The sequence below is a fragment of the Sciurus carolinensis genome, chromosome 12 (genome assembly GCF_902686445.1).
Source record: "Sciurus carolinensis chromosome 12, mSciCar1.2, whole genome shotgun sequence".
Taxonomy (NCBI): Eukaryota; Metazoa; Chordata; class Mammalia; order Rodentia; family Sciuridae; genus Sciurus; species Sciurus carolinensis.
The window spans coordinates 107,172,550-107,187,066 of NC_062224.1; the positions used below are offsets into that span (position 1 = coordinate 107,172,550).

General features: G+C 45.5%; 1 protein-coding gene and 1 pseudogene across 4 annotated transcripts in view; one reads left to right on the top strand and one right to left on the bottom strand.

Annotated features, from left to right (window-relative positions):
• The window catches only part of LOC124962115 (quinone oxidoreductase-like protein 2), a 29,840-nt gene that overhangs the window by 1,794 nt on the left and 13,529 nt on the right, over window positions 1-14,517 (top strand). For 3 of the 4 annotated variants that reach the window (XR_007104426.1, XM_047521258.1, XM_047521259.1), the window contains exons 3-9: window positions 792-888; window positions 2,112-2,170; window positions 2,698-2,763; window positions 3,534-3,643; window positions 4,548-4,629; window positions 8,253-8,434; window positions 12,240-12,468. Coding sequence is in view for 3 of the 4 variants with exons in the window: in XM_047521258.1 (XP_047377214.1) it covers window positions 792-888; window positions 2,112-2,170; window positions 2,698-2,763; window positions 3,534-3,643; window positions 4,548-4,629; window positions 8,253-8,434; window positions 12,240-12,468 (825 nt within the window). In the remaining variant the exon portion in view is untranslated. The remainder of the gene's footprint in view (window positions 1-791; window positions 889-2,111; window positions 2,171-2,697; window positions 2,764-3,533; window positions 3,644-4,547; window positions 4,630-8,252; window positions 8,435-12,239; window positions 12,469-14,517) is intronic. The other variant, XM_047521260.1, reaches the window with a different exon arrangement.
• LOC124962116 (60S ribosomal protein L7-like) lies at window positions 9,571-10,551 on the bottom strand (annotated as a pseudogene).

Genomic DNA, 14,517 nt, shown 5'->3' on the forward strand with positions numbered 1-14,517 from the left:
GCAGGGCCTTTGCACATTGCTTTTGTTTGTGCCAACCTTTTCCTCTCCTGCTTTGAACAGTTAACTCTTAGTTGTTAATTAGCTCAAGGATTATTTTCTTAATTTTTCTTGACTTCCCCAAGAGTTCAGATCCTACCATTATAGGCTTTCTCAGCATCACATATTCCCTATTTTTTAAATTTAATTAATTAATTAATTTATTTATTTTTGGGTACCCGAGATTGAACTCAGAGGCACTCAACCACTGAGCCACATCCCCAGCCCTATTTTGTATTTTATTTAGAGACAGGGTCTCACTGAGTTGCTTAGTGCTATTGCTGAGACTGGCTTTGAACTTGTGATCCTCCTGCCTCAGCCTCTCCAGCTCCAGTTGCTAGGATTACAGGCCTGCACCACTGTGACCAGCACATAATCCTATCTTTTAACACTTTGTGGCTGAGTTATAATTTGACACATGGCTCCATTATTATTTGGTTCATGTTTTCTTTTTTCCCATATTTTTAAGTTGGTGCATTATAGTTGTCCATAATGGTGGGATTTATTGTTACATATTCATACATGCACATAATATAACAATATAATTTGGCCAATATCATTCTCATGTCTTCTTAGTATACTTTTAGCTCCATGAAGGCAGACACTTTGTCCATTTGACCTCACGATTGTACTCTGGCTCTTAGCTCACCACCTGCATACAGCTTTCATTCCTTCAGTAAATCCGTTTGAATAATCAAATGAACTTTGTCTCCAGAATGTGTCCTGCTCTGTTTTGCTGCTCTGTTCCTTCGCAGGTCAGGGTTGATGTCCATTTCTGTGGCGTTAACTTTGCTGACATTTTGGTCTGTCGTGGCCAATATCAGGAGAGGCCCCATCTTCCCTTCACACCTGGTGAGTATGGGGGACTACGTGATTGTGGCTTCAAGAAAAGATCGTGAGGGTTTTCAGAACCCCATGCATCTGTCCGGACGTTGCCCTCATGGTGTTTGCCTGCCCTTGGCGAGGGTTCTGTTGGATAAGTCAGCATCATTGTTGAAATGAGTGGAGTATGAGCCTCACGAGGGCAGTTTCCATGCCTGTCTTGCTCAACATTGTCCCTTAGCATTGTACCTGGCTCATAGTAGATGCTCAGTAAACACTTTAAAATGAATAAATGAACAAATGAATGTTCACACATCATATTTGCCAGAACTCTGCTCATGAGAATCATTCTCGTTCCTTTCTTCATAGTGCCTCAGTGTTGTTTTTTCACTGAATGATCACAAGCATCTGTTTGCAGCTAAGACTTTGAACCTCACAAGCACGTGCCCAGTGAAACCTAATGCCAGAGAATCAAAAAGAAGACAGTCTACACTTCTTAGTGGCCCAGTGTCTGATTTTCATGATTCCCAATCTCATTACTTCTAGATCCTGAATATGTGGACAATGACTGATCTTTGTTATTCAAGTTGCTTTAAAGAGATACAGGTAGAGCTTAGCATGTTTACATTATACCTTATGTGGATACATATTATTAAGAGTCCAGTGATTACAAAGTAGTTGCCATGTTTTGGTCTGAGGTGTTTGGTTTTGCCTTAACATTTAGAACCATTTCCTTCAGTTTCTATTTGCCGCAATACTGGATGGGGGAAAGATGCCATATACAATTGAGTTATTACCTGGCAGGAATGCATGATCATTTAATTCAGAAATATCAGAGGTGGAAGAAAAAAGGGCAGACAACACTAATTCATCCACTTGAGCCAGTACTGTCTGAATAAACAGTTAATGTCCTTGAGGACCTCACACCAGCCAAGGGGACTTAGGTAAACAAGATCTGATAAACGAGGTAACTGGGGAGCTATTGGAGCCTAAGGCCCCAGGGTCAAAAGTTCCTGTGCACCTGTGATACTCTGTGCTTCACACGTCAAGGTTAAAAATGGGACTGTCACAGATTTCCAGGTTGAAATCCTACGCTCACTTTCCTATGCTTTACCCACTGCTGGGTAAGCAGTATTGGTGCTTCAAACCTTACCAGTTCCAGCAAACGGATGGATGGCCTGTTAATCCGGGTTTTCTCATTGCCGCAGTGCTAGGTTTTACAGATAACCTGATCTTTAAACAATGTTTTAAAGGAATGGAGTTTTCTGGGACGGTTCTGGAGACGGGCACAGATGTCAGCTCAGTGAAAGAGGTAAATGAGGTGAAATCTAGAGAATCGACTGTGTGTGTAGCTAGGAGACATGTGCCCCAAAGATCTTGCTTCTAACTTAATTTGTGCCCCAAAGATCTTGCTTCTAACTTAATTTGTGCCCCAAAGATCTTGCTTCTTCTACTGGCCTTTGTCACAGACACCAAAGGAAAACATGGAAAGTTCTGGGCTCAGGGGAAGGAATCCAGTGGAAGTTTCTGACTTCATTAAACTCATTATGAATTCTCAGGTTTGAGTCTCACATGAAAGAAGTTCACACTGGGATTCTAATTCATATCAACCCTTTCCTTTCACTACCCCATTGTTGTCTAAAGTGTGCTCAGATTGGCTTGGCAACCGGGTGGCAGTGTTGAGAGAATCGCTGTTTATTTGCTGAACATTAACTGCGACTAGATAGGGAGGTCAGTCTTGTGGGCCAGAGATGTGCATTTTCTTTTGTACGTTGATTAATTCAGGAAGAGGCGAGTTTAAGGCCGCACGTTTGAACATATCTGTTGTTTTCCCTTCAGGGAGATCGAGTCATTGGTGTGAGTAGCTTTAATGGAATGGCTGAAGAATGCATCACTGACCAGAAGGTAGCCCTCCCTCAAGACCAGTGCTTGGAGGCTCTCCTCCTTTGTTTCCTTTAATTTCTACCTTTCCCTCTTCCTCAGCCTCCTCACTCTCCATTTCTTTGCATTTGTTTGGTCTTTCCTTGTTTCTCAGCCAAGTACTTCTTTATTTTTTTCCCCAAATGCTAAATCCCCTCTCTTCATTGGTGTGCCTACCCGTGCACAGAGCTTTGTTTGTGTAGAGTGCTTTAATGAAGAAGGGCACTTTGTTTCTGGAGTGCCTAAGCAATTGGCTGGCAGTCCAGTTGGAACATAGTTAGGTAGTTTTGGTAGAAAAACTGGTTGGGTGCATTGAGCTGGATGTAATGGGCTTCTTCCCCACATAAGGCTTATGAAAGAGATAGCCCTGGGAATGCCGCCAGCCACTGTGGCTTGTGTGGTTGAGCAAGATGTGGACGGTGCCCCCGAGTGGTGCACAGTACACGATTCCGCTGCCATGGCTTTATTGAGGTGAAATTTACATACCGTACAATTCACCTGTTACAGTACAGTGATTCGTGGTCTGTTCTCCATGAATCGGTTCTTTCTTGAGTCGGATGCCAGCATTAAGGTTTTGAAGTCTGTTGCACCCAAGTCCTGAGCTCTGCCGTGCTTGCTCTGCCTTGACTTCCACTGGGCTTGGTGATAGCCATTTGTTTTGCATTTCAAATTAGTCACTCAACCATAGTCTTTCCTGAATGGCCTTTGCAGGTACCTCTGCTTAATCCCTAAGCTGTCGTTATCTCTTTCTATAGACCCTGTGGCAGGTTCCGGAAAAGGTCTCCTTACAAGAAGCTGCTACCCTACCTGTATCTTATGGCACTGCTATTCTGGCTCTAGAGCATCGGGCTCAGACCAAGCCTGGGTAAGGACTGAGTGGCAATAGGGGACTGGATGGTACCCTTTCCTGATCTTAGACGTGCCCAATGAGACCTTCCCCAGTCCCTTCTCTTCCCATCCCTCTCCTTCCCTCCCTTTCCCTCTCCGTCTCTCCTCTCCTTTCCTCTCCCTTTCCCTTCTTCCCCCTTTCTTCAGCTCATGTTCATTTTGGCTGAGGAAAAGCCTAAAGGCGGTAACCCTGGAGGCTGCTCTGGTGACTGTGAGGGCATTGTTCAGAGAGGGAATGGCAGACAGCGTGCGAGTGGCAGCATAGCTCGCTCAAACCTGAGTGCTCTGGGGAGCGCCTCATAGAAACCCTTAGAGTTTGGAGAGTTGGTCTGTTTAAACTCACTTCACGTGGGTTTAGTGGGGGCCTGTGGCATGTAAGGCTCGGTTGGCTGTGCCAAGTGGAGTATTTTAAACTCAGGTGCTGAAGTTTCCGGTGTTACCTGGGAAACAGCTCTTGATCTTTTCAGAGAGCTGACCCTCAGAATTGCTCCTGAGTGGTGGGTTCAGGTGAGTGGCATGACATGACCATCATCATGTCAGTGTTTAGTATGAGAATGATTTTAGGGCAACGTCTCTGAAGCATATGTCGGAGTGGTTGCTCAAATGAGCAGCCGCCACTGACGTGAGTAGGGGAGGCTACCGAGGGAGGCAGGGGAATCTTTTCCTGGGGAATCTTCAGACCTGGGTCAGATGAGCACTGATCTAAAAGTCACATACACAGCCCACCCCTCAAGGCTGGGGAACAGATGTACGGGAAGGTTGGAATGAAATGCTCTCTTAACATTCTTGCTTTAAAATGTTGAGTTCTAAAATGTTCCCGATGTCATTATGGGGCGCATCTTGAAGGTGTCTGTAGTAACATCCATCTTTCTTGGGCACAGAGAAACTGTTTTAGTGACAGCAGCAGCTGGAGCTACGGGCCTTGCAGTGATAGATGTGGCAACAAATGTTCTTCAGGCCAAGGTATGTTGGAATCTCCACTCTTAAGAACACCTACCGCTAGTTTTCTGACATGGGGAATATTCCTTAACTTATTAAAAACCATGTGCAGCGCACTGAGGAAGTAAAGTAACTGGGAGCGAGCTCTTGCCATCTCTGTGCTTACAGACTGGTGAGCAGGCCTAGAGGTACGTTGCTTGTCCTTTCAGTTACTGGAACTTGGCCAGGGCTGCCTCACAGATGCTATGTTGTCCACCTGTAATTCTCTGAACTCCCTCCCCCTGCAATTCAGGTCTTAGTTCCTATGTTATCTTGTCATATTCTCTATCCTCAGGCTAGGTCACTCTCCTGTCCTCACTGTTTGTATGTGATCTCACTACACCCTGCACTTCTCTTTCTTCATACACACCTCACTGCATGGTTATCTTTCCTCATGTCATTATTGGATGAATGTCTCTTCCTACTGCACTGTAACCCGGTGAAGACAGGGAAGTGTCCACGTGGTTCATTACAGTAGTCCCAACCAACACCTCGCATGGTGCCTGGAACTTAGTAGGCATTCAAGAACCGTTTTTTGAATGAATGACAAGAACTATTTCTTGAATGAGTGAACATTGAATGGATAGAGAAAAGAATGAAAGAAGGAATCAGTCTCCATAGGGGCATCTCTTTGGGGCTGTGGGTTTCAGAGAAGGAGGACTTCTTGGAGAAGGGAGACATTTAAGACAACTTCCCAAGGACTGGCTGCAGTTGTTTAGAGGAGGAAGGGAGGAATAGCTTTATTCTAGGGTGGGGGACATTTGTAGAAGACCAAGAAGTAGGAACTGGCACCATGCATTTTAGGGAATTGCAAATGGCATCTCTGGAACTAAGGACTTTGGTGGAATGGTGGAAGGGACTCTAGTGAGGTGGGCAGAGACAAGGTCATGAGCTGGCATGGAACTGAAAACTTTGAACATTTATTGGAAGTTGTCAGAGGCTATTGACAATTTCAGGTAAGAAAGCAACATGATCATCTTTGCATTTCAAACAGCTTACTTGGTAACCATGGTGAGGAGGGATGGGGCAAGGTCAGAGGTAATGGAGGCAGGGAGCAGGGTGGGCTCCTGGAATAATCCAGGCAGTGGAGGTCATGAAGTGAGCAGTACGCAAGTGGGAAAAAAACAGATTGGTAACTAGAGAGCAACTGACTATTCAAAGGAACGAAGACTTTAAAGGTGGCCCCCTGGAAGTTCTCATTCTAGCTCTTACTAGCATCCGTTTCCTCTTTTGTATAATAATGCTTTCCTCATGGATTTGTGGGAATATTGAGAATTACCTATGCAGTGTGCCTATTGGAAGGTGTGGTCTGTCAGTAAGAATCTCTTAAAAATGAATCCTAATGAATGTCTAATAAGAAATATTATTAGTCCTTGAGTGGGAAGGAGCCAACTAGGTTAGCTTGTGGAGTTGCCACAAGAGGGATTGAGAACACTGGAGGAAACAGGGAGTTCAGTGTGGATACGCAGAGTGCAAGGTTCCCGTGGAGCATGTGATTGGAATATTGAGGTAGCAGCTAGGTAGACAGGTTTGGAGATGATTGGATTGGCCTGGCATTTCTTTAGGTAGTATCTGTCCTTTCCTATGAGGTTCCTTTTGGGAAAATCATGTGAGTCTGGAGAACAATCCTTAGAGACTAGGAGGCTCTTCTTGGAATGTTAACACATCTCATGTTAGCATGAAGAGTGTTTAGCTCCTCTTAGGGGAGAGACCATAATTGGTCTCATTTTCTAGAGTCATTGATGATTAACATTTCTAGGAAGATAAAATTGTACCATTTGTTTCAAATAGTTCTGAGAGATTAAATAGAAAAATGTGCTTTAATTCAGACGTTAAAATTAATCTGAGCTATATTTTCTTTTGCAGCAAGAATAGTTTTAAACAGAAGTAAGCAAAAACAAAAGTAAAAGCAGTGTTATCATACCACCTGCTTGGAAGAGGTTGCTTTGATAACACCTTCCATCCACAGCAAGGCATATGCACTTAAAGTGCCTCCACAGCAATTATCTTACCCTTGACCCTTGCAAACCCCAGGGAGATAGGTAATGTAAGTGTTTATTATCCCAGTTTCACAGATCAAGAGAATGAGCCACCAGGAGAGAAAAGAATTCAGTGCAGGTCTCACGGAGTCTCAATGAGAGTCTTGGGATGGAAATCAGGTGCTGACTCTAGTCTAGTATCTGCCCATTGTGGCCCATGTGCAAATAGCCCCAGTGAACTGTGCTATTTTGAGGAATCCACCAGGAAGCATTTGAGAGTTCCTTCCAGTTGCAAATAGTTACAGGTGAGTTTGGAATTCTTTAAGGGCAATGATATTCTTGGGGTGTGTGTGCAGGTCCTGAGTGTCACTTGGGGTGCAGTGCTCAGCCTGGTGGCATCGCTCATTGATGAGGCACCATAGCTGATGCTTGACTATTTGCAGCTCTTGTGGAGTCTTCCAACCCCAGAATTCCCTGCAGAGGGCCCCTAGCCATCTTTGCCATCCATGTTGGGCCTTAGGCACTGTGTTCTCCTAGGATGATGGAGTAGGACAGCATGGGCTTTGAAGAAAGGCAGCACCGGGTTTGAATTGTTCTGCCATCTTCTTCCTGGATGACCAGCTTGAGTGCTTAACCTCCCTGAGTCCCTGTGTCTGCCCACAGAGTGAACTGATTATACTTCCTCCGTAAAGTTCTTCTGAGGCTTAGAATAAGTGGTTGCATACATGTAACAATAGATGCGATTTTTCTCACACTTTGCTTTCTGAGTGCCTTATGTGCAATGTTCCTTTTAATTTAAAAAAATAAGTCTTTTTTTTTTTTTTTAAATCCATGCAGCAACTGAGACCTAGAGAAGCAGACAGGCTGCACAGGTTAGATGTGTAGACTCTGGAGATGGGTTCCCTGGGCTCGGATCTCAGCTCTGCCTCCTGCTAGCTGTGTGACCTTCCTCAGACAAGTCACTTCACTTCTTTTGCCTGGGTCTCTTCATCTGCAACAGGGATATTAACAGTACTATGATTAAATGAGCTATTAATTTATGTTAAACATTGGAGTGGTGCTTGACAAATGGTGACACAATGTGTTAGTTCTTACTAAGTAATTTGCCCCAGGTGACATGGCTAGGAAGTGGCAAAGCCAGGATTTGAACCAAGTTCTTTTCTGACTTCAGGATCTTTCCACCAAATCATGGTTTACCCTCTGGGAAGCCTTTCCTGATCTGGGTCTAGATTGGAGACCTCTTATTTTTATGTCTGGAGCCTCTGTCCCTCCCTAGCACCCTGTTGTACCTTGCTTTTTTGACTGAACTTGGTGTCCAGCTTGTATCCTTACTCCTTGACTCATGGTGGGTGCTCAGTAAATGGTGGCTTTCATTTGTAGTTGGAGAAAACTTTTGGAGTGTCTTTAGAATTGTCTCTCAGCTAGAACCACTGGGGTTCCAGATTTCCTAGAACTGTGGACCTCATGGCCAGTGGGGCATGGAGGGGCGGATGGGGTGATGCGTTTGTTGGGCCTCATGGGGGATCGAGGCCCATGCTTGGGAGTAGCGCCTTGACTGGAGGCTGGGTAGATGGGGTGCCCTCCTTTTGGAGTATGCTCTGGACGTGGCAACCTGTGTTCTTTGTGCAGGTAATAGCTGCGGCTGGAAGTGACCACAAGTGCCAGCTGGCGGTGCAGAGGGGCGCGCAGGCCAGCGTGAACTACAGCCAGGGCGGCCTGAAGGAGGCGGTGAGGCGGCTGGCGGGCAGCGGCGGGGTGAACGTGGCCATCGACATGGTGGGAGGAGAGGTCTTCCTGGAGGCTCTCCGCAGGTGTGTGCACTGGTCGGCCCAGAGCGGCCCAGAGCAGCCCAGGGCTGACCCTTCCGCACTGTCCCCCAGCCTTGCTTCTCTCTTGTCTTTGCTGCTCGCTTCTCCCGTCAGGCGCCAGCATCAACCAGAATAGCTGCGTGAGTGGGTGACAGGGAGTAGAAGCAGAGAAAATCAGGAGATCTTAAATATAGCAAAAAACAAAATACCCAACTGGAAAATATCCAAGAAATGACTAGACTCTCCAGTTGGCAACACCAAGTGCTTTAGAAGTTAGACGTGTGAGATTCAGCCCCGTGGGCCCCCTGACGACTTCGTATACACGGATGTGGAGGATCTGGAGGAGGCCTTGGTTGGCTGTTAGCCTTGCTGGGCGCCACTTCCCTTCGCCGGTCACGGTGCTCCAAGGTGCAGGCCCTTCTGAAGGTTTCTGAAGCAGCCCCACTGTATTTCCTTGATTTATGAAAAGTATCACTGGAGACTTAGCGGGGCAAAGTCTGTTGTATAGCATCCCAGTTCTCATTGTGTTTTCAGCCAGGGCTTCTGGAGTATTCTGAGTATTGGTTTTATTTCTCATGTCATCCTGGAAAGCTCATGTTGTGGCTTATCTCAGTTTAAAGCAGAAAAACGGAAGCGGAGAGATTAATCTGCCTGCAGAGGGAGAGGTGGGCAGTGCACATTTTGATAATCACTGCAGGTGCCTGGCACTATGTTTAGAGAGGAAGCAAAGGAAGAGTCTGGACCAAAGAAGCTCACTCTTCTTTTCCCTTTTGCCTTCTGGATAATCGTGGGTGCTTGTTTAGTACTGGGGATTGAACCAAGGTACTCTGCTACTAAGCTATACCACAGCCCTTCTTATTTTTTAAGTTTTGAGACAGGGTCTTGCTAAGTTGCCCAGGTTGGTATCAAACCTGTGATCCTCCTGTCTCAGCCTCCTGAGTCACGGGGATTATAGGTATGTACCTCTGTGCCCTGCTTTGGATATTGTGCTTTTTTTTAAAATATATTTTTAGTTGTAAATGAATACAATAACTTTATTTTATTTATTTTTATGTGGGGCTGAGGGTTGAACCCAGTGCCTCACATGTGCTAGGTAAACGCTCTACCACTGAACCACATCCCAGCCTTGGATAATTGTCTTTTTTTTTTTTTTTTTTTGAGAGCAGGTACTGTTTTATTAACTGACCAGATTACAAAAATATGATGGTAGATACCTTAGTTCATTCTTCTAATAAGTCTGTTGATCTGGTCTTCCCTGTTGCCAGCATCTCCACCTTCTACAAAATAGGTGGTCTTTTTCTTCATTCCACCTCTTGGAGAAGATAATTTGAAGGGTCGCAGGAAGTTATTTGCCTCTTTGAAGTGTTTTCCAACAGTGTAGATCTCATGAATCAGATCCTCCATGCAGACGATGCCATATTTACCAAGAGATTGTGCAATCAGCGAGTCTTCTCTCAAGGCAGTTCGTTTCTTATTGATTTTGCCATAGCCACGCTTGTAGATTAGTTCATTCACTGACTTCAGGTTTGGGTACCCATGCCATATATGGTTCCACGATCCTCAGCATGTTAATTGAAGCCTTGTTGAGCTTAACAAAGGTGCTGTTGAAGATCTGGCGAAGGCAAAGAAGTTGTAACACCTTACGTACCTTTGGGCTCACACCATTGATACCCCTGATCCTGATGACAAATGCCAGTTTGGGTTCTGCAGGTACATAGAAGTTGCCAGCTTTTCTTGCCATCCTAGCCATTCGAATCTCCGTCCTGTACATCTGCCTATATTCCTTGTGGAATGCTTGGCTTTTTCATAGATAAGCTTCCTCATTGCCTTTTTTTTTTTTTATTGTAAACAAATGGGATACATGTTGTTTCTGTTTGTACTGGAGTAAAGGCATACCATTTGTGTAATCATAAATTTACATAGGGTAATGTTGTTTGATTCATTCTGTTATTTTTTTCCCTTCCCCCCCACCCCTCCCACCTCATTGCCTTTTGAAGCACCTTTTGGGCAAACTTCTTCCTCAGGCCCTTTACCTTCTGCTCTGCATAATTCCTTCGCTTTTTCTTAGGGGTTTCTGGCACAGCAGGAACTTTCTTTTTCTTCTCTTCGGCAACCTCCATGGTTCCAGCTGGAAAAAAGAGCAGATAATTGTGTTTTGACAATAGCTTCTCTTTCCCTTCTGAAGAAGAAAAGCAAACATTTTATATCAAAGATATTTACGGAAGTTGTTTTCAGGGGCCCCTTGTCAGCATATATACACTGCATGACACTTTCTGTCATGGACAGTAGAAAACTTGTGAATTATTTAGAATTCTTCAAAGAAGCACCTAATGTCCTAAAGCTAGTCTTTGTGTAAAGCAGTGATCCTTCATTTCAGTGTCCTCCTTATTCCTGATTCTAAGTTTAAAATCTTCACCTTATCTTGAAGTATAACCTGTGGAAGGACGTTTGTTTCTGCCCAATTTCCTCCTGCAAACTAGTTGAGGAGGTTAAACAGACAGTCTTGATTCTAAAGTGGGACCCTTATAAAACTGGCTAGTTCCATTCCCCTAATACCTTGCTCATGGCTTATTTAAAAGTTTTTCTCCTGAGGAATCCAAATGGTAAAGGAGGGTTCATGTCTCCAAGTGTGTGAGTTCAACAGAAGTTCCCAGCCGTGGGTTTGATACAAGTTGCTTTTTAAAAAAATGTGACAAATTATACATAATGTAATATTTAGCATTTTAACCATTTCTAAGTATACAGTTCAGTGCCATTAAATATGTGTGTGCAGTGTTTGTAACCTCCCGCCACAAGCTCTGTACCCATTAAGTAAGCCCTGCCTCTTCCCCTTGCCCACATCCCCTGGTGACTTTTCTTCTATATTCTGTCTCTGTGAATTAATAACAGTGTTAATTCTCCTTTTTTATTGTGGTGGAGAACATATAACATCTGCCCATCTTAACCTCTTTTCCAAATGCAGTTCAATTGCTAAGAACATTCTTACTGTTCTGCAGTGGATCTCTGAAACTTTTCATGAGTCGAATCTGAAACTTTACACCCATTAAACAACTCCCCACGTTCCCCCTCTCCCGGACCCTGGTTACCCAATTCTACTTTCTGTTTCTATGAATTTGATTACTTCAGGTACCTCATGTAAATGAAATCATGTAGTATTTGTCTTTTTGTGTCTGGCTTATTTCACTCGCATAATGTCCTAGAGGATATTCAAGTTACACATGTGATAGGGTTTCCTTCCTTTTGAAGGCTGAATAACATTCCATTATATGTATATCCAAATTTTCTTCATCCATTCACCAGTTGAGGGATAATACTCAGCTTGTTTCTGTGTCTTGGCAATTGTGAATAGTGCTGCTATGATTGTAGGTGTGCAGATATCTCTTCAAGACCCTGCTTTTTCTGAGTGCCTGTAATCCTAGTGGCTGGGGAGGCTGAGGCAGGAGGATTTCAAGTTCAAAACCAGCCTCAGCAACTTAGTGAGACCCTGTCTCTAATATAAAAAAAGGACTGGGGATGTGGTTCAGTGGTTAAGCACACCTGACTTTAATCCCCAGTACCCCCTCCCCCAAAAAAGACCCTGCTTTTAATTTTTTATACCAGAAGTGGAACTGCTGAACCTATTTTTAAAGAAACTTCATACTGTTATCTGCAGCATTTACCTATTTTATAATCCCACCAATTGTGTGTGAGGGCTTGGGTTTCTCCACATTCTTCCCACACGTGCTATTTGCTGTTATTTTTTTCATAGTAGTCATCCTAATGGGGACAGATAACCATTGTATCTCACGGTTCTTTTCTTGCCCCTCAGCCTGGCGTGGGAGGGCAGGATGGTGGTGCTGGGGTTTGCTGGAGGAAATATTGCCTCTGTACCAGCTAACCTGCTGCTCCTGAAGAACATCTCTGCCATGGGCCTGTACTGGGGTCGGTACCGGGAGCAGGACTTCCCCGTCTTCTACAGGAGCCTGTCGTCGGCACTCCAGTACCTGCAGCAAGGGCGCATCCGGCCGCACGTGGGATCCGTGTTCAGGCTGGAGGAGGTGAGGCTTGCTTTGGGAACATGCTTCAGGTGAGGCTAAGGCCAGAGAGAGTCTGTGCGGCTCTGCTGGCTGGTTGGCCTCTGGCTGCTGTACATGCTCCTTTTATGACCGAACAGGCGAAAATGCAGCAGCAGGTTGTGGCTTTCGTGGCTTCTGGGCCACAGGGTTTCTGCCAGTCTTCTGGGTTGATGGCTGTCAACTCAGGCCCAGTGTGAAACTGAATTTTGAGAACTTTAACTGTGTACTGGTGTCTCGAACAGAGGAATGGTACGATACTCTAGGAAATAATTTACACATGCTGATGTGAACCTTGAACGCCGCACACAAGCCTAAGAGGGAGGGCTGCACTTGACCTTTGATTTTCAAACGCAGACGCTTTCAAAGCACAACCCGATAGTCTACGCTGGGCTTCTGTGGGCAGGACACTAAATCGTGCCTGGCATCAGGGGACTGTAAATCATCCATTAGTCACTGTAGTTGGCTTTTCTGGCTCTTCACTCCCTTTTTTCATTCCCCCACGGTCTCATTAACGTGGCTTTGACTTCCTCCAAAGTGTGATTCTGCGCATGCATATGCAATGTGGTTGTGAGTGCGGATCTGTTAGGCGTTCACGGTGAAGTCTTTATTATTTTTTGGCTGAATTTGTTTTAATGTTCAAAAAACTGTTTGGTAGCTCTAGTCAGCCATAGATGGAGCCTGGGTTTGGTCAAGTGCAGATGCAGTAGAGCTCAGTGGTCAGGGCCAGACCTGCTTGCCAGCCTCCCAGTTTTATGGCTTTTGCTGTGATGAAGCTCCTTCTTTCCATACTCAGTTTATTTCCTTTTTGATCTTTTTCGTGTGTGAGTCAAAAAGAAATTGTGTGTTGGTGACGGGGACCTGAGTGGCCGTCAGGACACTGGCTTGTTCTAGCTCAGCTTGGCCCCTCTTTGCCACTCTGGGCAAGTCCCTTCACTCTGGGCTTTCCATTTCCACGGCTCTAGAATTAGGGGGAAGGATGTTGCTGGTGGCTCTCGGATCAGGGGTCAGGAGCCACAGAGGGATGCAGTGGGCAGGTGTAGACAGGAGCTGCCTGGCCCTGGGACCATGTCTTCGCCGAGGCCAGAGAAGCTGCACAGCTTTGCTTTGTATTTTTTCATCCTTCTCTCTCTCTCTCTCTCTCTCTCTCTCTCTCTTTTAAAAATATTTTTTAGTTGGCAATGAACCTTTATTTTATTTATTTATATGTGGTGCTGAGACTCGAACCCAGTGCCTTGCATGTGCTAGGCAAGCGCCGTGCCGCTCATCCCCAGCCCCAGCCCCAGCCCTTCTCTTTTAAGAAGAGGTCTGGAGGTGTAAGTACTCGAAAACCACCACTGTGGAGGCTTTCCAGGTCCCTTGGGCCTTGTGGCTGTTCTCTTCTGTGACCTCTAACCCTGGATTGGCCATACTGGAGGCTGCACCTGCCCTGGAGGAGGACGAGGGAGTGGAGACCGGTATTGCTGTGAACTGTCTCTGGTCTCCACTGACAGTGTTCAGTGCTGCTCAGGAGGAATGAAAAAAGGCCCAAGGTAGAGTGTGGCTTTAGCCATCGGCACCCACGTTCTCTCCCCGCTCATTACTTGCCGCCTGTCGCATCTGCCCTCTGCTCTCCCTCGAGGGCTCTGCACGTGGGGCTTTTATAGCCCCTCCCACTCCACCGACTTCAGCATCATCAGGTGACCCTGGGAGCCAGGGTTCCAGGCACATTTCGAGCACCTCACCTGCACACCATCCATTCGCCCTTTCTTCTTTTTCTGTTTCTTTTACGATGTAAACTACTTGATATGTAAACTACATATCAGTACTAATATGCTAAGCGCTTGGTGGGCATGATCTCCTTTAACCTTCAGAAGGACTCTCTGAGGCATGAACCATTTGATCGCATTTTACAGATGAAGAAATCAGACGTGCAGAAGCTGAGAAATCTGCTTAATGAGGCGTAGTGAGCGTCAGGGATGGTGCCCAGGCCCTGCTGGTCTCATGCTCAAATCTGGGCTCCTTCCGGCTAGATCACACTCTCTCAAGAATGCG